The sequence below is a fragment of the Wolffia australiana genome, chromosome 7 (genome assembly GCF_029677425.1).
Source record: "Wolffia australiana isolate 7733 chromosome 7, ASM2967742v1".
NCBI classification, from domain to species: domain Eukaryota; kingdom Viridiplantae; phylum Streptophyta; class Magnoliopsida; order Alismatales; family Araceae; genus Wolffia; species Wolffia australiana.
Window position 1 is genome coordinate 15138746 of NC_135841.1, and position 23700 is coordinate 15162445.

The 23700-nt window shown below is 41.4% G+C and overlaps 2 protein-coding genes and 1 long non-coding RNA gene across 3 annotated transcripts; 1 reads left to right on the top strand and 2 right to left on the bottom strand.

The window, feature by feature from the left end:
• The first annotated feature begins 3155 nt into the window (after window positions 1-3155).
• Window positions 3156-5515, top strand: LOC144705279 (uncharacterized). Its single transcript, XM_078577878.1, has one exon. It carries the CDS (start codon window positions 3210-3212, stop codon window positions 5292-5294), a length of 2085 nt encoding a protein of 694 aa, XP_078434004.1. The 5' UTR covers window positions 3156-3209; the 3' UTR covers window positions 5295-5515.
• A 1247-nt stretch (window positions 5516-6762) lies between these two features.
• Window positions 6763-8535, bottom strand: LOC144705882 (uncharacterized). The gene is made up of 2 exons (XR_013582128.1): window positions 8125-8535; window positions 6763-7037 (listed from the first exon to the last, which is right to left on the bottom strand). It is a non-coding gene; the product is annotated as an uncharacterized LOC144705882 (long non-coding RNA).
• Window positions 8536-20945: 12410 nt separating this feature from the next.
• On the bottom strand, window positions 20946-23191 carry LOC144705244 (uncharacterized). Its single transcript, XM_078577829.1, has one exon. It carries the CDS (start codon window positions 23147-23149, stop codon window positions 21050-21052), a length of 2100 nt encoding a protein of 699 aa, XP_078433955.1. The 5' UTR covers window positions 23150-23191; the 3' UTR covers window positions 20946-21049.
• Window positions 23192-23700: the final 509 nt, after the last annotated feature.

Sequence of the window (23700 nt, forward strand, 5' to 3'; positions counted from 1 at the left end):
CTATTATAAATAGACACATTTTCATGATCAGATATTGTCAATTCAACATCTCAATTAAAAGTCTACTTACATGAGTAAATGCCAGACCAATACCACCATTTTAATCAACCATATCTGCACTTAGGGAACGGCACGCCCGGGACGTGACGCCCATGACGTGACGGGACCGATGACGACACGTTACAAACGGTGACGTGATGTTCATGTGTTTAATATGAATTCAAACTAGGAGTGTTTGTAGTTCGTCGTTTTGATGTTGATTTGATGTGTTACGCGTTGTTTTGATGTCGATTTGATGTCTTTGAAATTTTGAATGTGTTACTCAGAGGCTGTTGGGGAAGGCTGTGACGGACCATTCATCACATCACGCGTTCGGACTACCCCGTCACCATCACATCACCGTCATGCCTCATCCAATTCATCACCGTCACCGTCACGCCTCATCCAATTCATCACCGTCACCGTCACGCCTCATCCAATTCATCACCGTCACCGTCACGTCATCCATCACATGTCTATCACGGTGACGTGTGACGTGACGGATGATGTTTGATGATCCCTATGTGCACTCGATTTGGCCGAACACCTATTTTCCTTTGGGCCAATATGTTTCCGCATGAATATAGGGCACATTATAATCTTTAAGTAGAATATATACATCAAAATGGGTATCACGCACACAATAATTCTCTTTCACCAATTCCAACATGTCCAATTCATCAATCAGATAATGCAAATAGAAATTGCATGATTAAATTGAATTCAGAATCAAAATTGGTTCCTTTTCATAATGAAGAATTAAAATTGATGAGAATATCATGATTTATGCATATTGAGCTACCCATTTATAATCTTTCCCAATTCGTCAATGGGACATTCGATAGTCCAAGTTTTGGACTTAAATGGGCAGTCATACTGGCATTTCACAATATTGGGCTCTCAAAAGCATGAAAATACAACCCATATTCCTTTTTTAAAAACAAAACTGGCCTATTGGGCCTCTTTTAAAATCAGATTTTGGGGGATGACTTTAAGCGACCGCTCACCCCATCCCTTTGCTCAATTTGACCTGGGTGAGCGGTTCCTTAAAGTGACTGCCCCTTTCCTTTTCCTTTTTTGTTAAAATAATTTAGTGGCGATCACTTTAAGCCATCGCTCGCCCTTGACTTTGTTCGTCTCGATACCGGTACCGGCTGCCGGTATCAGGACGGATGCTGTATCGGATAACGGAAAGGCATTTTCCGGTATCCATTTTTTTCGATATCGGTATCAGATATCGGTATCGGATATTGGTTGCTACAGTGCTGATATCCGATACCAATATCCGTCTCGATGTCGGCATCCGTCTCCGTCTCAACGGGGCAGATGACGATATTGGATATCAGATCCGGATATCGAAAACCGATATCCGCATCGAATTATAATAAAAATAATTTAATTTATTTATTATGTTGCATTTCGCATAGATAACGTGGACACGGGTGGACCAAGAGAGCTTTCTATTTGGTCATACATCTCATTTCTTATATACAGTCGCGGGTTTTTAATTTCTTCCATATGGGATATAGGGTTCGGGTTTTGTGTTAAACTCGGAATCCCTTTATCCCATATGGAAGGAAATAGAAATCTTTGTCTCTATTTATTGGACGGCGTACTCGTTAATTAATAAATTAATGTATATATATAACGCTCTTATAATATAGCGATAATTGATATAGATATTATTTTAACATTAATAAATCATCGACCTCATTTAATATATACAAAAAAAATTTCGAATATCTTCCATATGGGATAACGGGATTCAGAGTTTACATAAACTTTGAATCCTGTTATCCCATATGGAAGGAAAAAAAAAGTTTGCACTCTATATATTAATGGACATTGAATAAAAATAAAAAACGATACAATGCGTTTAATACTAACAGGTAGAATATCAAATGTAGATTATTTTTATCGGTCGGTACCGGATACCGATATCCGGATATCGAAAACCGATATCCGGTATCCGATATCCTATTCTTCCTCACCCCTCCCCCCCGATATCCGATACCCCCTTAGAGACGGATATTGACCAATATCCGATATCCGATATCCTGCACCGTCCCGTTTTTTCCCGGATATCGGATATCGGTTGTCCCATATCGGATATCGGACAGATATCGGTTGGGCAATCCCTAGCTCGCCCCAACGGTTGGTCAATTTGATCTGGGTGAACGGTCACTTAAAATGACCGTTCACCACCTTTTTCTTTCTAATTTCTTCTTCTTTTCGGGGGAAGCTTGAAAAAACCGTCGCCCTCTCATGCAACTCGGCGGTGGACTTTCGCCCCCGTCCTGCTGCCGCCGGCCTTACGTCGGTGCCGTCGCCATGGCCATTCCGGACGGAATGCCACCTTTATGGCGTGCGTAAAAAAATGTAATAAATTATTTCATACCCAAGCATTTCCAGAACATGAAAAACCAATAACAGTTGATTTTCTGAACGTTTAAACAGCATGCGGTTGACGAAAAAAAACAAGCATCCAAAAGACATTTTCCAATGTCAATGTTTGACAAAAACATAAGACACTGGGATTAACTCGGAGTGAATTCTATCAACGAATGCTCTGATAGCAATTGATTGAAAATTCGTCAATGGAGGCGTACTGGAGTCCATCTTGTTGGATGGCCTGGAGTGTTTGGATCTTCTGGACCAATGTAGGGGAGACTGAATCCTCTTCTGCAAATGGAGACTGGAGGGTCTCATGTCTTTACATAATCCAGGGACCACAACTATTCTTTTATAGGTCTTCATGGGCATATCAGTTTCAAAACCACCCATTACAGTTATGTGACTGGCCCGGTTTCTACACATATGTGCAACCATAGCAATATGAATGATGTATATCTATGGTTATTGATGCAAATATTTCTTCATTGGTTGATGATGCGCGGTGCGAAGTACTGCAGGAAGGGAACATCCCTAGTGAGATCTGCTCTAAGTGCGTTGATCCAGAGCTGCTACTTTTCATGTGGTTGGAGGAGATGCCAACGAGGCATGCTCGCTGTCATAATTTATCGCCGCTGCGTTCACCTACCCACTGTGGGAGTCCATGTTGGACGTTATCTATAAGTGGGGCTCAACCTTTCCCTCTCCGTGACAAGTGTAACCTGACGCTCGGCGAGGAAGCGATCAAAACGCGACAGAGAAGTAGAGGAAGGAAGAGGATGGGCTCCTCTCCAGCGATCTTCTTCTTACTCTCCCTCCTGCTCTTAGGAGTTGCTTCCGCAGCCTTGGGCGACGGAGGAAAGACCAGCATAGTCTTTTCCACGGTAGGGCGGAGTCGATACGAGTTCGACATCTTCACCCTGCACTCACCGTCGCCCTCCTTAAGAAGCGACTACAGCGGAGACGAGGTGCTGCTCACCGACGGGCAGTCTATCAACTACAACGGCTTCTTTCCCGGAGAGGACTCCGCGCTTCTGTCCTATCTCCCTGCCTCGGAGCTCGCTGAAGGGTCATTGCAAGCCCTGATCTATGTCAGCGAGCGAAACGGTACTTCCAATATCTACCTTAACCTCCACGAATCCGTCGATATCAATGGCGGAGGAAACAGAAGGTCGTCCCTCGAGGTTAAGAATAGACGCAGCGTCGCGCTCCTTCGAGCGGAGGCCGAGGCTCGTTTTTCTCAGAGAGACAGGCCCTGCGTCTCCGGTGAGCATTTAATCTACGTTTCCACGCACGAGGATTCTGGGGTGCCGCGGAAGAGCTGGGCGGCTATTTACTCCACCCACGTTGCCTCTGGCGAGACCAAGCGGCTAACGCCACGCGGCGTCGTGGATTTAAGCCCGTCCGTGTCACCCTCCGGCAAGTGGACGGCTGTGGCGTCCTCTCCTGACGGGAGCTACACGGGGGAGAGCGGCGAGCTTCGTACCAGCATCGTCGTCTTCAGGACGGTGGACGGTTCCGAGCGTACAATCGTGGATGATCATGGCGGGTGGCCGTGCTGGGGCGACGACTCCACCCTCTACTTCCACCGCAAGAGCGACGACGGCTGGTGGAGTATTTTCAGGGTGACCCTCAACGGGGACTTCTCAGTCGCCAGCGTCGACCGTGTCACTCCGCCCGGTTTCCACGCCTTCACTCCTGCCACGGGAAAAGGCTTCCTTGTAATGGCCACTCGAAGACCCACCTCCGATTACCGCCATATCGAGCTTCTTGACCTTGCCAGCGGCGAGTTCGTCGAGATTACAAGACGAGTCTCACCTCTGGCGCACCACTTCAACCCCTTCGTCTCCCCGGATTCGTCTCGAATCGGGTACCACCGCTGCCGAGGCGGGCGAGGAAATGGAGCCGCTCTGGCCCTGGAGAGTATGCAGAGCCCTCTGGAGGACATCTCTTTGTTCAGGATCGACGGGCACTTCCCTTCCTTCTCCCCCGACGGCCGCCGAATCGCCTTCGTCGAGCTGCCGGGCTTGTTTGTAATGAACGCTGACGGCTCGGGAAAGCGGCAAATCTCCACCGGCAACTTCTTCCCCACGGCGTGGCACCCGAAGAAGGACGTCATTTACAGCAGCCAAGGCCCGGACTTTTCTTCGCCTAACACCAAGGTCGACGTGGTTGCCATCTCCCTGGTACAAGGGGGGGACGGCACTCTATCCCCAGCCATCAAGAAGCTGACCAACGGAGAGGGAAACAACGCGTTCCCTTCGCCCTCGCCGGACGGGAAATGGGTGGTGTACCGTTCCGGCCGGTCGGGGCACAATAATCTTTACATTATGGACGCGGAGGAGGGGGAAAGCAAGAGCCTACGACAGCTGACCAGCGGCCTCTGGAACGACACGATGTGCACCTGGTCGCCGGACGGCGAGTGGATAGCCTTCTCGTCCAACAGGGAAAACCCCGGTACGGCAAACTTCACCCTCTTCATGATACATCCCAACGGGACGGGGCTGAGAAAGGTGGCGCAGAGCGGGCATGGGGGGAGGGTGAACCACGCCTCGTTCAGTCCCGACTCCCGGCGTATCGTCTTCGGCACTGACTACGCCGGCGTCTCCGCGGAGGTTATCTCCACGCCAAACTCCGTTCTCCCCTACGGCGAGATCTTCGTCGCCAACATCGACGGAACAGGCCTCCGGCGCCTCACTCACAATGCGTACGAGGACGGAACGCCCGCTTGGTCACCGACCTTCTTGAACCCCGTCGACGTGAAGGAGGCTCTCGACGCGGGTTCTCGCTGCAAGTTTGATGATCAAGAATTTCTTGATGCGAGGGTACTACTCTCCATCGGTAGTGCCACTTGCTTGAAATAGGCTTCAGGAGAGGGAGAATAGGTTCTCCAAGTTTCGTGGTCGATGTTTCTTTTATCTGGTGCGGCGTGTTGACGATGTCGCTGCTCGTGGAACTTTTATATGGGAGTAATGTATGGATGCATCAAAAGCGAATGAAGAACAAAAAATCTTATTAAAAAAATGGGGAAGAAGATGTACGTTCACGAAACATTCACATTCGAGGTCTTATATTCATCTTTGTCTCCCTAAGTCGCACCTCATAAAGACCTTTTTCTGACCATCTTTCATAGCTTTAGGCGCCTACGAGTATAGTGCAGGGATGCGGACGGGACGACTATTTTGTCCAAGGACAAAAAATCGTCCCGTCCAAGGGTATGGACGAAATCTGGGACGAAAATTCGTCCCAGGGACTACCAGACAGGACAGTTTTCGTCCCGTCGGATGAAAAACCCATCCTTCCGGAGGTCTTGAATGATGAACGCAGGAATACTGGACGAAAAACAAATTGAATTAATTAATTCCTTGATTAAATTGCCAGAAAATTCTATGGATTTCCAAGAAAACGTGGAAAAGTCAATATTTAATCCCTCATTAATTAAAAATATAATTTATTTTTATACATGCCAGTATCATCTTATTATAGTATTTTCATGCTTAAATTAGTTGCGTGAAATGAATAATTTACCAGATAATTAGGGTAAAATAAGATTTTTCATATCCCTTTTATCTTTTGATTAAATTCCCAAAAATGCAATGAAATTCCAGAAAAATATGGAAATTTCATTATTTAATCCCCAGCATTATAGCACTATTTTTATTACAATTGTGTCCTTTTGAGATTTAATTATTGAAATTTTCATCAAATTAAATTCCAAAAAATCAAATAGATTTCTAGATAAATATCCAAATCTAATTAATCAGTCCCCACATTAAATAACACTAAAATCTTTTTTGTAGACATGCCATTATCATTTTAGTATAGTAATTTGAAGCTCAGATGGATTGCGTGAAAAAATATTGTAAGAGATAATTAGGGAAAAATCAGATAATTATATTAAGTAATTCCTCGATTAAATTGCCAAAAAAGTCTATGGATTTCCAAGACAATGTGGAAAAGTCAATATTTAATCCCTTATTATTTAAGAATATAATTTATTTTTTATGCATGCCCTTATAATCTTATTATAGTACTTTCATGTTTAAATTAATTACATGAAATGAATAATTCAACAGGTAATTAGAGTAAAATAAGATCTTTGTATCCAATTTATCCGTTGGTTAAATATCCAAAAAATGCAATTAAATTCCAGAGAAATGTGGAAATTTCATTATTTAATACCTAGCTTTGCCAACTTTAGAAATAGTTTTTGAAGAAGCCATTATCAGTTTAAATGGGGTATTCCATACTTAAATAAATCAATTTAAATGGTTAGGTATGTTGTATTGGGAAATTACAGATATTTCTTTCGTCGACCCTTTGAAATGTGCATAGGACTTAAAAGGAAAGCACACGTACGCAGATTTAAAAATTGTTTGTCAGAGTAGGGCTAGATGTGTTGTTCATCCATCACATCAAAGGTGAATGACAACATAGGCAGTGTTCGTTCGGAATCTGATACAGAATAATGATGTAGAGTTCACTCAGCCGTCCATCCAGCTCGCTCGAAATCATCTTCACCGTGGTGTAGAATGGCGGTGTTGAAATGGCCTTGTCATCTCTCGAGGTTTTAGGCAGTCCATACCGACACCCGAACAACGACATATCTGCAGAAAGTTAAATCCGTAAAATGTTTTCATTGCAAGAGAATCGTTGTATAAATGTAATGCTCCAAATTTGTAACTCTCCAAATGTGTTTCTGTGGGAAAAACTCATTAGCGACACGTTGTGATGCAAGACAATGAAGCAAAAGATTTTGAGACTTGGAGAGAGACAGTGTGAGATAACGAGAAAAAGAGAGATTGAGAGAATAAGAGAAACAAAGAGTGAGATAATGAGAGGATGAGAGATTGAGAAAGATTAGAGAATCAAATAAGCATCGATCAAGATATTGAATCTGCCTTATTCTGATGAATGAGAATGAAAGAGAAGAGTTAGAGGTGGGGGGGAGAGAATGAAGCAGAAGTACACAGATGGAGGAGGAAGAGTTAGAAAAAAAGGAGACGGTGAGAGACAGATAATGCGTGAGCAGGAATGAGAGATTCATGGAGATAGGGGCTGACAAAGCAAGACATTCTGATATTTATCAACGGGCCAACAAAATGTCATTGAAATTAAGATAAAAAAGACAGATCGGAAATTGATATCGGAAAGACATACATTCTCTTACTCTGTATCTCGATGCAGAGTAAGAGAATGGTAATGGATCAAATATAGAGATAGGGAAAGGATGCGAAAATGAGAGAGTGAGAATGAAAGAACAAAACATTTTGAGACATGGATAGAGATGTGAAAATGAGAGAGTGGCCGGTGACTGAACATTCAAGATTATGACCAAGGAAAGATCATTCTCTCCTCTTGAAATTTTGAAGCAAACAGATGACGTGAATTACCTTCCGACCTACCAATTTGTGTACAAATATGACTCCCACATTAAGCAAGATGAAGAAGCGTTGGAGCATGCAGATCATGATGAATGGAACTATTTTCTAGTATAAAACCAATACTATGGCATGAGAGAGATATAGAGAGAGATGGCGAGTGAATGAAGCAATGATTGAGAAAATTCACAGTGGTAGATAGAAAAATAAAAACATTATTGAGAGATGGGAAGGAATGGAGAATAAGCGAAGAAAAGAGTGAGAGATCAAGAAAGATAGAAATGCACATTTCACCATATCGTAATGAACATACCTCGACCGACTTCGAGGCATCTGTCGGTGAAGCTATCTCCACCGATGAGGACACGCACGAAGGCCGTCAGGGAAACAAAGGCCATCGACGAGGAATTCCCGTTGTAGGCTGGTAGCACTGGAGGGGGTGGAATAGGGTGGCTGCGAATGCTGTCAGCCTTGTTCTTCCTTTGAAAAGGAAGAAACAACTAAGGCGGGTGTACCTTGTTGTTTCAAAAGAAAGAGTTATTAATTAATAAAAATATAAGTGGTTTTTTTCTTCTGGGACAAGGGACGAGACGGTTGTTTTCTCGAACGAGAAGAAAAATCGTCCTGGGAGGACTGGAAAGGTTGGTTTTTGAACCGTCGAACGAAAAAACCATCCCATCCTTCGTCCCTGAACTGACTCCAGACGTCGGACGGGACAAAATTCATCCCGAACCATCCATCGTCCACGTTCGGGATGATAGGAAACTATACCTACGAGGACCCATTAATTTCTTCGCACATGTGGATGGGGACAATAGATCTATTGATCCAAAGCAGACATTGAAAGTATCAAGTAGAATAGAGTAGAGAGGAGTTTGGGAAATGCTTGAGGAAAAAACAAAACTGCATTAGCAGGATGCAACTATCTTTTTTGGTTATCTGAAATTTCAAGAGGCGGCCATTATCAAATTCAGATATAGATAATAGTAAACGGTTTCTGACGCTGAAAGGATAAAATTAACAAATAACGTTAGGTGGGTACCGTTATCATTAAGTGGGTAATGATAATGGTACCAATTACAATACCCCGAACGGATAAGATTTTCTTGCAATATATCTAATGAGCATCGTAATAATGCTCCATGTTAAACTGGGATATGATAAATCAACTTTAGGGACTAAAATGCCATGTGGGATTCGAGTTTAATCAATGAACTTTATAAACCGATACGCAAATATACTAGACAGTGGATGTGTACGGATCATATCCACAACAAACAAAGATTAGGAATTTAATACTGTTTCAATGGAAATTACATAAGAATGAGAGGAGATATGGATAAAATAGGATATAGGAGGTAGTGATGAGGTGAAAACGGTGAGATACGATGGTGATGATGTCTAGGTGACAAGGATGAGATGAAAAAATAAGAGGAAGACATCAAAAATTCAAATGAAAATGAGGAGAGAGTAGATAGATGGATGTATATGATGATGTGAAATATGGATAAGTGAAGGTGATATGGATAAGAAGGAGATCAAATGGATGGCTTAGGTTTTCATATTTTAGATTAGAATAAAAGAGGGGATATGATAAGGAGGATGTGAGGTATATGATGATGATGGATGATAGTGAATTGAGATTGAAAAGATGAAATGGATATCAATCCATCTAAGTGAATTTTTTGAAGCTGGATCAATGTAAGGCAAGAGAATAAACTTGGACTCCTATGTATCACCAGAATTGAGGGATTTTCCTGATGAAGATTGCCCTTCCCGCTTCACTATTGAGCTCCTCGAAGAACTCAGGACTCCAAGAACCCTTCATGGATTTTTAAAACCTCACCCTCTTTCAATCAGCATGTATTGGAGGAGTGAGTTCAAATATGTTTTTAAAAAAAATCAGGAGCTCAGTTTAATGATCCAATCATATTGAAGGATAGAATGATGAAGCTACTTTAAAATTTTCAAATCTTATAACCTTCTGCATAGTTAGATATCAAGCCTAGATGTTGGGGAATTCCTGGCTGTTGATTCAATTCTAAATAATTTTCTCGCTTCATCAATGCTTCTGCCACTTCACTTTTAGGCTTCCACGTCCCTTTTATTTCCAACACTCCACCATTGAATTGGCACAGATTTGACATGTTATTCCAAAATAACGGCTAGGGGGGTGACACGTGTCCCTGCGCTTGAAAAGTCAAAGAAAAAAGACAACACGTTGTGGTGATGCGTTTTTGTGCACCACATCAATACATTTTCTCTTTCGTTAAATGGCACGCTAAGACATGTCATTTTCATCAGAAGTAATAAACCAAATAGCTAATGATAGCATGATGCATTTTCCTTTTTAAAATTTTCTCGTTGCCAATCTGATTCAGCCACGTCGCCAAGCCATCAATTTTGAATTTTCTTGAGGATTATTTCATTAATTTTTTCTCTCTCTTTGAGCGGCACATTTATTACAAATTAAATACTGGCTTTTTACTTTTTGGTCCGCGTCAACCTTGAGAATAAAACACTTATCTCATCAATTGGCAATGATTAGCGGAAGCCACAATTGGTCATCATTCAAACAAATTAAACGAAATTAGTGTGGGACAAATAAGGGTTAAAAAATTCTTTAATAAATCATTTATATCTAAGTCATGAAAACTATTTTAAACATGTAATTTTACATAGAAGAAAATGTATTTATATATAAAATGCTTAAAAATAAGGAAAATTGTTCCTACCAGTAGTGATTATCAAATAATAAAAGGAATACAATCCCTATTGCATGGGGCTTTGATTGGTGGGAATGCACCAAAGACATAATTCATGAAGAATAAGGTTAATACAGACTTTGAAAAAATAGGGAAGGATGGGGAAGATCTGACTGAACATCTATTATTTTTTGCAGGATTCCCAAGTACAACCTTCCACCACCAAAACTTTCATGTCATCAAACATTCTATTCTACTTATCCTCTAGTGTTGAACTTTCCGATTATGTATGTCTGGCAAGTAATCATATCGATGCATTTGGAAGAGCTGGTGAAACCCACGCCTCCTAGAGTTCGTAAGTAAAACTATGGTGGCTAGCAATAGAACATATGAGACAGAAACACCTTCAAAATGACCTTTCATTTACTAAAACCCCCAAAGCTTGTGGGTCACTCCAAACCAGTTAAATGAATGGATTAGAATAAAAATCAGCAGTACATGATCCAATTGAAAACTGAGTTTGTGGAGAAGCACTTCAATAGGAAAGGATGGAGTTGAGAGGCTGAATATGGGTTAGGAGAGGAAGAAGATCTAGAACTACCATCTAGCCAAGAATATGATAAGAAAATAAATTAAACTGGTTAACATGTCCGTAAGTCAGGTAAACTCCCATCTTAAACTCTTATTAATTCTCAATACCTAGCACTTGTTGGGAGTAGTATTATGTATTTTAGTGGCACAAATGGTGATAGTTTAATTAGCATGAGTGCATGAATGCAGAAATCAAAATAAGAAAGGTAAAAGATTTACCTCCTACGTTAAAGCCTATAGTAAAGGTGAAAAAAGATAGGGTACACCAAGAAAATGTTGTAATTCATGGCCGAGATCAGTGATCTGAAGCTGATTCAAGCAGCATAAAAATTAAAACATACTTTGATGCGTCCTTAAAAACTAAAAACAAAATTGCTGATCCAAATCCAAAATCCTTTTGGTTCCTCAATTGAATAATCATGATCTGAAAAAAATGTACAAGTCCTAGATATATCCATCTGGCCCTTAAAATGTTGAACCTCCATACCTTGATCTTGATAACCACTACCATAGCTCTTGGATGATCTTCTCGCCATGGCATTTGGATTATGATTGGATGAGACCCAAGGAGAGGACTAGGCGAACACGGAGAAATACTATAATGGGCATAACTTTTGGGAGTCCCTTGATTTCATAACACTCGTTTTCTCTAAGATATTCTTTGATATTCATTAGATAATATGTGTGACCTTATAGGCCCATGTACTACTCTAGCTAATGACTGTATATGCCAACTACATCATTGATAAATTAGGGTTGAATTATGAAATTGTTTCTTCTGAGTTTCAGCAATGAATAAAAACCAATACTCACAAAAATATACCTAGCTAGTGATGATTATGGGTCCTCTCCATTGGGACCAGCGTTCAGGGATTCACTTTCCTTTTAGATGAAGATCACTGAGAGGTTAGAGGAACTTTGCATAAAATTTTAAATGATAATGAAATGGGGGAGATGGCAATATGAGAATATTATAGTTACTCTCTAATAAGAGCAAGATGGAATGATTATTAAGAGTAGAAGTTGGAGAAAATGAATGGAGTGCGTGAAAATAAGAGATTAATATGGAAGAAGTGATGATAGAATGAGAAGATGAATAGAGCGAAAATAATTCAATAAATGCTTAAATTAGGGTTTACGATTGAGTGAAGATGATATGGTGATGTGAGATGGAGATGATGGAACAAGAATTGGTGATGATATTGACAGATAATGTGAAGAGAAAGAGAGAGATGTAAATCTACCCAATGTAACATGGGATAACTTACCCTAGGTCCTTACATTCTTCCTGTACCACTTCAATTTGCTGATGTAGACAACCCTCCCCTCTTATTTGTTTTCCCCCTCTTAGCACTCAATAAACCAAGGAACACTTGACGTATATTCAAAACCTCAGTCTCTTTCAATCAGCAGACAAGGTACGAAATGAGTTCAAAGTTTTCTTTATAAACATCAGGGGATCATCTTATACATCCAATTCTATGAATGGATAAAAGGAGATAAAGACCAATATGCCCTTAAGATTTCAGTTTGATTGACCTTCTGGATTGTTAAATATCAAATCCTAAAGTTGGATGAAGCTTGGATCTTAATTTAAATTAAGTAATTCTTTCTCCTCATCTGGCCACCTCCTTTACTTTGCATCTAGGGTTTTGTTACTTAATGTCTCCAAAATTCCCCAATCATTGGGGCAAATTTAATATGTCACTCTCTATTTGCGACCCATAACGCGCCATGTGTACCTGTATAGAAAAAAGACAAAATAGAACTATGATTTAATGATTAAAAGAGTGTGACATGGTGACGTATCATCCGGCACCATGTCAACACAGTTTAAATTTTTGACGTGTCATTTTGCCACGTGTCTCATTCATTATAAGAATATAAGCATATAATAATTAAAAATCATAATAATTCATTTGGTGGTGCCATGTCGACATGATAATTCATCTGGAGAGAATAAAATATAGACACCTGAGTGTGTCACAACGTTTCACCGTTTGTGGAATAAATGGAACAATATTTTATTCTCCCCTTTCTGGGCATTATGGCATCAATATTTGTGATGCCATTATGTCATCTTTCAATGATTGCATGTGCCCATCATTATGAAAAACTTGTGATTGGTCACTATCCTTTTAATATAATGGTAACAAATGGTTGGCCGGTAATTAGGAACAAAATACTTCTCAAGTCCTAACATTAATCTAGTTAGTATTGATGTGTGACAAGCATTATCTGAGAGAACATTCTTTGATCCCTACATTATCGTTCTAGGGTTTTAACTAAATCTTCTTACAAGAGTAAATATTTTATATAACCAAGGATGGATGATTCCATCTTTGTCACATAATTATGGTTCTATACTTCTTTCATTATTTGAATAAGGAATGATTTGAATGTCACATTTGGTGACTCATAGGTTAAAACACATCCATCCACCCACAAGGTGTCTTGGGCCTGAAGTCTAAGAACCTCTTACACAATTGAGACATGAGTCAAGCTGATGAACGTTTAGTTATTATACCATTTGGTAATTCATACAGATAATTTAAATGAATTTGTTTTTATAAAGATAAACCCACTATCTATTATTAGTGTCTTCACACATTGATACATGATCATCATATGAATGTAATTAGACAATGCGATTAAGTTAGGATATTTTGAAGTCCACCTCGATTGTTCTTTAGTATACATATTTATAAAATATGTTCAAAGACTAGTGATCCCTATAGTATGATCTCATCTTAATTCACTTAGTTATATTATGTATTAAAGGACTCCAATAGAATACTATTTCATAGTAATAATAGATAAGTAATTATTTCAGTGCACATAAAAGAGATATGGAGTTTTATTTGTCTTATGATTCACTCAATATGCATCAGGATGTATAACTATTTCTACTATGATACTACAGTCCTTTCAAATGGTTTCAATTGAAAAAAGTAGTTTTGACATCCATTTCTTAGATTTCATAACCATGGTGTGGTGCAATGGAAAGTTGTGATAAGTTTTTTTGTCATACTGTATTATTATCTTTCACCACCAATCTTTCCTCAGATGTATCAACTTATTCTTAAACATCAATCTTTCTTTAAAGATCAACTAACATATGATTGGGGCACTACTGTTAGTAGGGGTTACCATGTTCTAAATTATGTTTGGTACATGTAATGAAATCTATAATCTATATCTTCATAAGTCAAACGATTTCCATCCTTGAGATAGGGTATCTCAGCATTTGCTTGAAATGATTATTAGTTACATGTTGATGAAATTGCATAGTTAAATCTCCCAAGCTTATACTTATTTATATGTCTATATGAAGAAGTTAAAGAATTGTGAATCCTCATCCAATGAACTCTTAATGCTGTTGTTTCTATAATTAGTTTTAAGACTACTCTACTCCCATTATCTTCTCATAAAAGATAAATGTCCACTAAAAAGACAATCCTTTTTGAAGTAGACCATTTTTTCCTTATGGTTGTAGAATTAAAATCCCAACTTCTGTCCTAAATTTTTTAGGTTATGTGATATTCATGTTCATTCTTGAAAGTCATGCCTCTTCTCATGTGCAAAGCTTTCCACAATTTAACATAGTGAAATTTTATTTCCTTGATTTCCATGACTCATATGGGATTGCAATTTATTGCTTCGATTGGTAAGATGTTGAGTGTATATAAAGAGTTACAAAGTGGGAATATATCACAAAGAACATTTGGAATCTTGAGTAGCTCATCCTGTATCACCATGCCACATTTAGTGAAATTCTTCCTATTTTGAAATATCATTTATCAAAGGTTTATGTGTAAGGTTCAACAAGGTTAATAAAGTATTTGGCCTTTATAAACTATTTGAATCATATATTATGGTATTCTTGATCTGATCAAAAAAATTTCACAACCTTTACAATATAATTCATTCATAAAAACTTTGAAGTGATTTAATACATTAAATTTTGGTAGTTCATTGAGTAGAATCCTTTGAATCGATCAAATTAATTTGTAAAAGCAATGAATTAAGAAGTGCCTTGTTGTTTGTATGGGTATGGTGCTGCATATATAAAAATGTACTAGTTCAAATGTGTCATTGACACATTCTCCATTTCCAAAAAATGGAGAACTGGGTACTTTACTCACAAGGAATGATTAATAGGTTGCATATGATTCAAAATAAAATGCACCTAAGTTTGATTTTTTTTTAAACTTGGTTCGTATTCCTTTTCCAATTCTATGAAGGTGTGCCTTATTTATAATTTTTTATTAGGATAAACATCAACTTGGCAATATTGTTAAGGAAAACCTAATAGATACAGTAGCTTCACTAAACATGTCAATGAAATTAATTAATGAATTTTATAAAAATAATAATAGTTTTTGATAATATTTATGAAATATTCAAGTCTGTTAAAAATTGAATTTATGTTTTTTAATTATGTTAGGAAAATAATAATAATTTTATAAATATAATGGATCTCCCATGGTAATTATGTGGTTCACTTCCCATACAATGGTCATCGTGACATTTTTTACAAACTCAAATTTTTATTGTCTTATCTCCACTTTCAGCCACTTATATTCAAGTCAAACATTTCCATGATTCTACATGGTTTGAGCTATATCAACGAGGCACTAATTCTAGTTGCTCTTCTAATGACTTTTTTCGACCATAGTGAAAACATTCACCTATATTCTTTTCCAGAGAGCTATCCTTATATGATTCATCCTCTTGCTTTTCTTAATTATATAGAACACCTTCAAAATTTTCCCCTTGATAGGAATTAACATGTTAAATACTTCAAGCCAAGTGACCTGAATTTTTTCCATGTCAAGATTAACAAGGGACAATGGATTTGAGTTAGTGAGAGATTGAATGATGAAGTTAATGCTTCTATTAATTTGAGAACTATTCCACAAGCACATGAAATCTCTTATTCCATTAACTAATTCATATTTAGTACATTATCACATATTAAATGTTGATCATGTGAACCTTTAATAGATGCATTATACTCATGAAATGTATCCATCGCATTTTGTCACTTGGCCTTATGTTCTATTTATTCACACTACTTTTATTGTTCATATCTCATTGAAGACTAGTAAAAATGAACCATATCAGGGTAAACATTTCACATTTGGTAATCTACCACTGACATCTAATGATGTTTGAACACAAGCATCATTCCCAAGGATATAAGTTCTTGAGCCAAACATCAAGCTCATGGCTGTTATCTATCATATCACAAGCCATTTAGGCAAAAATAATTTTAATTATGAGCATTAAAATAAATTTTCTGACACAATTTATGATCCAATAAAGTTCCGTAGCATCTACGCTAGTTGATGAACCAAAAATTAGTTTTAGAATTTTTTCAGTCTTACACTTTATGCAAAAGTATTTATAATTTTCCTTGCAAGCATAGGGCAAGATATAATCAAATCCATAGAGAATAACTGAATTTTAACTTAAAATTTTAAGATTTTTTTTTATATATTTTAGGAATTGAATCCAATTTAATGAAACCAAAATAGTGAAAAAGTAATTCAAAATAATTCTAGGTAGGAGAGAAAAATATTAATCCTAGTTAACATTCTATTTTCGAATTTCATAAAGTAACTTTGGTAATTTATAATTGGAAATACTTATGATTCTAATTAAAATAACTTGACTGATGCTTTGGGAGAGCGGTCTGACAATGGATAGTCTTGGGATGGGCACAACTGACTGGGTGAACAACGACAAACAATGTGCAAGTGAAGTTAAATAATGGTTGATGATGGCAATGGAGACGAGGCAGATGTGTTTCATTGAGTGATGGAGATTGGTGGACAAGGCAGGATGATGAAAAAAATGGCTATCAGCAATGATAACCTAGGAAAAATGATCCAAACATGAATCAGAAATAGACGATGATTGAACTAACCTCATCTTCAAGTGTGGAAAGGGTCGAGTGGTGCTTTTTCTTGACATGCCTTGATCTGAACATCACTCCTTCATTTGCTTGCTCTTGTAATACAAGTGATGCAGGGCAACTAGGGAATGGGTTGCAGACGACTGAGGACCGGGATGGATGATGATAGACTCTGGATGCTAGCTAGGTGTAGGAAGGGAGGGATAAATCAGACCACAAATCCACACGATCGGCTTCAAAAATTTAAATCAGGTGAAATAATAGTGGTGCAGCCTATTTCCTTGTCGAGGGCGGGATTACTGACTTCAACCACCACGACAATGCCTAAGCACCAAACCCAATACCTCGAATTCATACTCGCGGGAAAACTCACGAGAAAAAGACCTAATCCACTAGTCAAGGAAAATTCCAAGAAGTTCAAAACAAATCCGACAGCGGTGGAAGAATTCTCATGGGATACTGGACGAAGAACACACGACACCAAAGAGTTCAGGCTTACCTCGGCACCGGAGTGCGTGTTGAGGTTGCGGGGAATTCTGGTCGTAACTTGGCTCAGCGATCCGGGCGTTGCGTGGCCCTGCTTGGAATATTTTTCTTGGTGTTCTGGGCGTTGAATGGCCCTAGCTGACCAGCAGTGGATATAGACTGACGGGCAGCGTTGCTAACCGTGCGGGCGGCCGGTGGCGGCCTGTTCGGGCATTGTCGGTGTGGGTGGCCGACTGGCTGCTTGCGTGGGCAGCGTTGGAGTCTGCGCAGATGGCCAGCGTTGGGCAACCCAGGCGCGGGCGTTTGGCTGCCTGTGTGCGGGCGGCGCTGGCGCTTGCGCAAGAGGCCAATTAGGTGGCCTGCACAGCCAAGCCTCGCGCTAGCGGCCGGGTGGCTGCCTGCGCGGGCGGTCAGGCTGGCGGCCTACGGGGTGGCCTGGGGAGGGCGGTCGGCCGGTTGCTTGCGCGAGCGGCGTTGGCGCCTGCGCGGGCGACCGGATAGGAGGCGTGCGCGGACAGGCCTGGTGCGGACAGCCGGGTGGCTGCCTGCGCGGGTGGCGCGGGCGGTTGGCTGGCTGCCTACGTGCGGGCGGCGCTGGCGCCTGCTTGGGCGGCCGGATAGGCGGCCTATGCAGGCAAGCCTGGCCCGGGAAGCCGGGTGGCTGCCTGCACGGCCGGCCGGGCTGGGGGCCTGCGGGGCGGCCTAGTGCAGGCGCCGCCCGGTTGCTTGCGCGGGTGGCCGCTTTGGCGGCCTGCGCTGGTGGTCCTAGTGTGGACGACCTCGCTAGGGCGCTAGGTGCGGGCAGCCCTGGCGCTGGACGCCGGGCGAGCAGACCGTGGAGAAGGAGGGGGGGGGGAGAAAGAGGGAGAGGAAGAGAGGGAGAGAGAGAGAGGAAGAAGGGAGGGAACGACGGCCGATGACGCATGGCGATGAAGACGGCGGCAGCGGCGGCGATCTGAGATAGGGAGGGGGAAGGCCAGGGCAAGTTCTCCAAGAAGAGTAAAGGCACTCAAATCTTGAATTATGACTTGTCTAAAGGTTTCTTACAGCTTTGGCCTTCATATAGGCCTTGGAGGAAAGAGAAAATATGGGAAATGACGTAAAAATAAAATGTGGGAGACGTGTAATCATGTCACGTCAATGGGCAGTTCTGGACATGTCGTTGACGCCGTGTCATGACGCGGGATGTCTCGAGAGGCGGTGGTGGCACGTCCGAAGTCTGGCAGTTATTTGGTTGATGTCGTTGACGATTCTCCGTGCCCGGCGTGTCGAATGACATTGGTGGCGCGTCTGGTGTCGATGCGGTGACGTCGTTGCCATCAACAAGAACAAGCCCCAAAGAGATTTTGAATGTGTAAATCACTATGCTAATTGTAATTAGGGACAAAATCCTAGGATGTATTTTTTACAAGGATGGGGGTTTAAATTTATAGATCAAAGATGGTGAATGGATAGCGAAGGTAAAGATGGAAGTACTTCCAGAATTTCATAATGAAATCCTTTTGGATCATTAGATATCATCATTTGAATTCAGAACAATCTAAGCCATCCATTTAATTCCCTCCTCTGAATTTATCTCTCCTCTGACTCTTTTCTCTCCTCCAACCTACATGGCAGATCACTATTGCGGCACTAAATTCTATTAAGTCATGTCAAGAAACTCATTAAAATATTTTAAATTTTTTCTGACTTTAAAAATGATTTTCTTTATGAAATTAACGTCCGATAATTCCAAAATAATTACCAAAAAATTAGAAAACTCAGAATATTTCTCTAATGTGTAATTTATCCTTAAATATTTTTAAATAAATTAAAATATATTGTCATACTTGCAAAATTATTTCATTCATTAAATTAACGTCACAAAAGTTGTGCTAAAATATCTTAAAATCAAAGAAATTCAGAAAGTTATTATAACATTAAATGATTCTATAAAGCTTTAATAAAAAAAATCATGATAATTTGATTGAAAATAAGCATATAAAATATATCTAATTACTACAAAAAGTAGAACATTATTTTTTAATAACAAGGGGATCAAGCGAAGTCAAAGGAATTATGCATTAAAATTTTGGAGCAAACTGGAATGCTAGGGTATTATCTAAGCATATTCTCCCGGATGCTTTTTATAAATTTGTTAAGGGGTTGATCCAACTATAAATTCACATTATTGCGTCCTGATTTGGAATTTGAGGTATTTAAACCAAGAAGACCAAGAAGACCAAGAAGATAGAAACATATCTCCTGAATAAATTTAATGTTTAGTGTATGCCACTAATGGAGCTTGTTTGTGCTAGATCCACAGGGGGCTTGCGCTGATTCTTATGGATGAACATGATCACCCATAAATATAAATGAATGTAAAACATATCTCGATCCATCACATCTTTGATTAATAGACTCAAACAGTCTTAATGGGAGGCATTTTGGATGAGCTCATGAAGACTTTTTGAAGTCTCTCCGAGCAACGTGATGCTCAGGAGAAAAGTCCAAAACCCTCATGCCCCGAGGACTTGGCCCCTATTTACAGTAAAAACCTCTTATGCTTAAGAGGAGATAATCCTCTTTAGTCTATCTTAATCAATCCCAACATTATAATTAAGATAAACTTAGCCTCTGCACATTTAATAACCATACTTATTGCTATAAATGTCTTAGTCCCATCATTACAATTAAGTGAACCATATTTATTGGGATAGGTAATTGATATCTTAATAATATGCAATTACGTACATAGATATATTTGTCCACAGATCATGAAATTAATCCAACAGTCAATTGAAGAGTTGACTCATTAATGAAAGAGTTGAGGCACACAAGGATCATCTCCGTAATGTTGAAAGTCGATAACGAGTCAATAATATCCCTGTAGGAGAATCCTTTGCTCTACTAATGTTTCAAGCTCGTGTAGACCATACGTCATTTATCAAATCATGCCTGGAGGAGAAGATCGGGTTTGAAGTTTGTGAGCTCTGATGAACAAAGGAAATATATTTTTACTAGATGATTGGCAAAAGTAAAGTTTGCCGAACTTTGTGGGAAGCCGGAATTTTCTCAATATCAGGACTGAGTTCAAGCTTGAAAGGGAAATTGTTGGAGATCAACCTTAAAGCTCAGCGGGAAGATCTGCTAGAGTGGACGTTGGCGGTGGAGTCATTACTCCTTCGCTGCTTCTGTGTCTTGCCTCCTTTTTTAAAGGTTTTACCTTGTCCGTTGATGTCCCGAGGCTCCGAATGAGAGAGGCCGGGAACTTCTCCAATTTCGGAGTCTACTTCCGTCCACAATGAAAACCACCCTTCGTAGAGGGAGGTCGGGGCGACAAACAAATTCGCCCAAAGTGGGTGAATTTTCGCTTCAGATCGCGCGCACAACTCTAACTCCATGCATGGATATTTGACGACTGACGTACTGCCCTGTATGGGGCAGACAGGATTCTAAAGGTGAAGGGTACACTCATTGGATTATTACTGACCATTTCCCCGGATTATTGTATCTACATGCGCTCTACATAGAGTCCGGCGTGAGTGGCGGGCTCTCTAGCAGGAACCTGCAGTAGCTTGGCGCGCCGGTTGGCGGAGCCAACGCTGATCATCGAACTCGCAGCGAGAACCTGCGGGCAGGACCTCCCCAACATCCGCAGGCCTCATGTAAGCAGGACCCCAAGCGGGTGTTCCATCCTCGTACGCGTTGTGGGTCAATCTCCGGATGTCAGACCCATCGATATTCGCAACGAATATCTCCCCGTATGGCTGGAACTGGTTCGGAGTCGAGATAACCTCCGCAGAGACACCGGCGTAATCCGACGTGAACACGATCCGCCGCGAGTCCGGACTAAAGATCGGGTGGTTAGCCCGCCCGCCATACCCGCTTTGCACCACATTCCTCAGGCCCGTCCCATTCGGGTGCACAAAAAAGATAGAGAAACTACCACCGCCGGGGTTATCTCTATCAGACGCGAAGGCTATCCACTCGCCGTCGGGCGACCAGCTGCACATCGTGTCCGTCCATGGCCCGCTGGTCAGCTGTCTTAGGCTCTTGCTTTCTCCCTCTTCAGCATCCATAATGTAAAGATTCTTGTGCCCCGAACGGCCGGAACGGAACACCACCCATTTCCCGTCCGGCGACGGCCAAGGGAACGCGTTGTTCTTGGCGTTCGTCGTCAGCTTCTTGACGGACGTGGCCGACGGATCGCCGTCGCCGATGGTGATGGAGATGATGTCAACCTCGGATTTTTCCGAAGCGAAAATAGGGCCGTGGCTGGTGTATATGACACCCTTCCGCTTACGGTCCCAGGCGGTGGCGAAGGCGTTCCCGGAGAAGACTTCTCGCTTCCCGGACCCGTCTGCGTTCATGACGTACAACCCGGGTAAGCCCGCGAAGGCTATCTGGTCGCCGTCGGGAGAGAAGGACGGGAAGTCCCCGTCTATCCTGAAGAGAGAGATCTCCGACTCGGGGCTTTGGATGTTCTCCAGGAGAAGATGACTATCGCTCCTTCTACAACGGTGGTAACCGATATGGGACGAACCGGGGGAGACGAAGGGGTTGAAGTGGTGCGACCGAGGAGAGAGTCCTCGTGTAATCTCCACGAACTCGCCGCGAGCGAGGTCGAGAAGCTCGATATGGCGGAAATCGGACGTGGGTCTTCTGGTGGCCATGACGAGGAAGCCCTTTCCTGCAGCAGGAGTGAAGGCGTGGAAACCAGGCGGGGTGACTCGATCAGTGCTCGAGACTGAGAAGTCTCTGTTCAAGGTAGCCTTGAAGATACTCCACCAGCCGTCGTCGCTCTTACGGTGGAAATAGAGAGTAGAGTCGTCGCCCCAGCACGGCCACCCGCCATGATCAACGACGATTTTGCGCTCGGAACCGTCCCGGGTCTTGAAAACCGCGATGTGGGGGCGGAGATCTTGCGTCTCGCCGGTGTAGCTTCCCTCGCCGGATGACGCGACCGCCGTCCACTCGCCGGACGGCGAAACGGCGGGGCTGAAATCCACGACGTCATCGGGGGTCAGCCGCTTCGTCTCCCCTGAGGAGATGTGGGTAGAGTACACCGCTGCCCAGCTCTTCCTCGAGACGGCTGATTCTTCATGCGTGGAGACATAGATTAAGTGCTCACCAGAGATGCATGGTCTGTCTTTGTACGCCAAAATGGCCTCCCCTTTGGGTTGAAGAAGAGGGAGATTAAGCGTAGATGGATAATCTGGGGTGGACTTTAGGTTAATCCCCCCGCTGTGAGGTCGGTATACGCTGAGGTAGATGTTGGAGGAGCCGTTCCTCTCACTGACGTAGACGAGGGCCTCGAGTGGATAATCATCGGAGAATGGGGAAGCTTCGTGCTCGGACAAAGGGAGAAGTGGGAGCAGCGAGGAGGGATCTGAAGGGAAGAAGCCGTCGTAGTTGACGGAGCGGCCGTCGGTAATTGTGATCTCAGCTCGATGCCCATCTTCGATTGAAGAGGATGAAGGCACAGGAACGGTGAAGATGTCGAATTCGTAGCGACTTCGGCCGACTGAAGAAAAGAGAATACTGGTTTTCTCACCTTCCCCCGAGAGACACATACTTTCTGAGAATAACAAGGGGAAGATCAGCAGAAACTTCACGACGAAAAGCAGCGGCGATGAACCCATCTCCCGAGTCATTGCCTCTTCTTCTGCTGCGAGCCTGCGATGAGCGAACAAAGTCTATCCACAGGATTTAAATCTTGTACCCACAGGCCACAGCTGTCGATAGATATTTGATAAAATAAATCTAGTTCCGGCAAAAAAGAAACTTCTCTTGCGTCATAAAAAACAATGCGACGTATTTGCACCATGAGGATGAAGATGGAAAAAGTATACTTAAATAATGGTTTGTACATGGGAGTGATAACTTAAAATGTGTTCATTTCATCATCTAAGCCGTTCAAAAATAGATATAATATATTATATCTATTTGCTATCTATATTATCAATATAAGTGGACTGGAATGTCTTGATAATTTTATACAATACTATGCTGTACCCTAATATTATCCTAGATATTTCTTTCAAGATCCATCTTATCACTATATCCCCTATCAATAGTCTAGGTACAATGTCAATCCAATGAATAGTATCAAAAATGCACTTTTCAAGCCAAACAGATCCTTCAGATAACATTTGAGCATTCAAATAAGTTTGCAGTAACGTACCATAAAATTTAATGAAAACCT

Excerpts from the sequence above, each read along its gene's own strand:
- LOC144705279 (XM_078577878.1), top strand. The coding sequence starts at position 3,210 with ATGGGCTCCTCTCCAGCGATCTTCTTCTTACTCTCCCTCCTGCTCTTA.
- LOC144705244 (XM_078577829.1), bottom strand. The coding sequence starts at position 23,149 with ATGACTCGGGAGATGGGTTCATCGCCGCTGCTTTTCGTCGTGAAGTTT.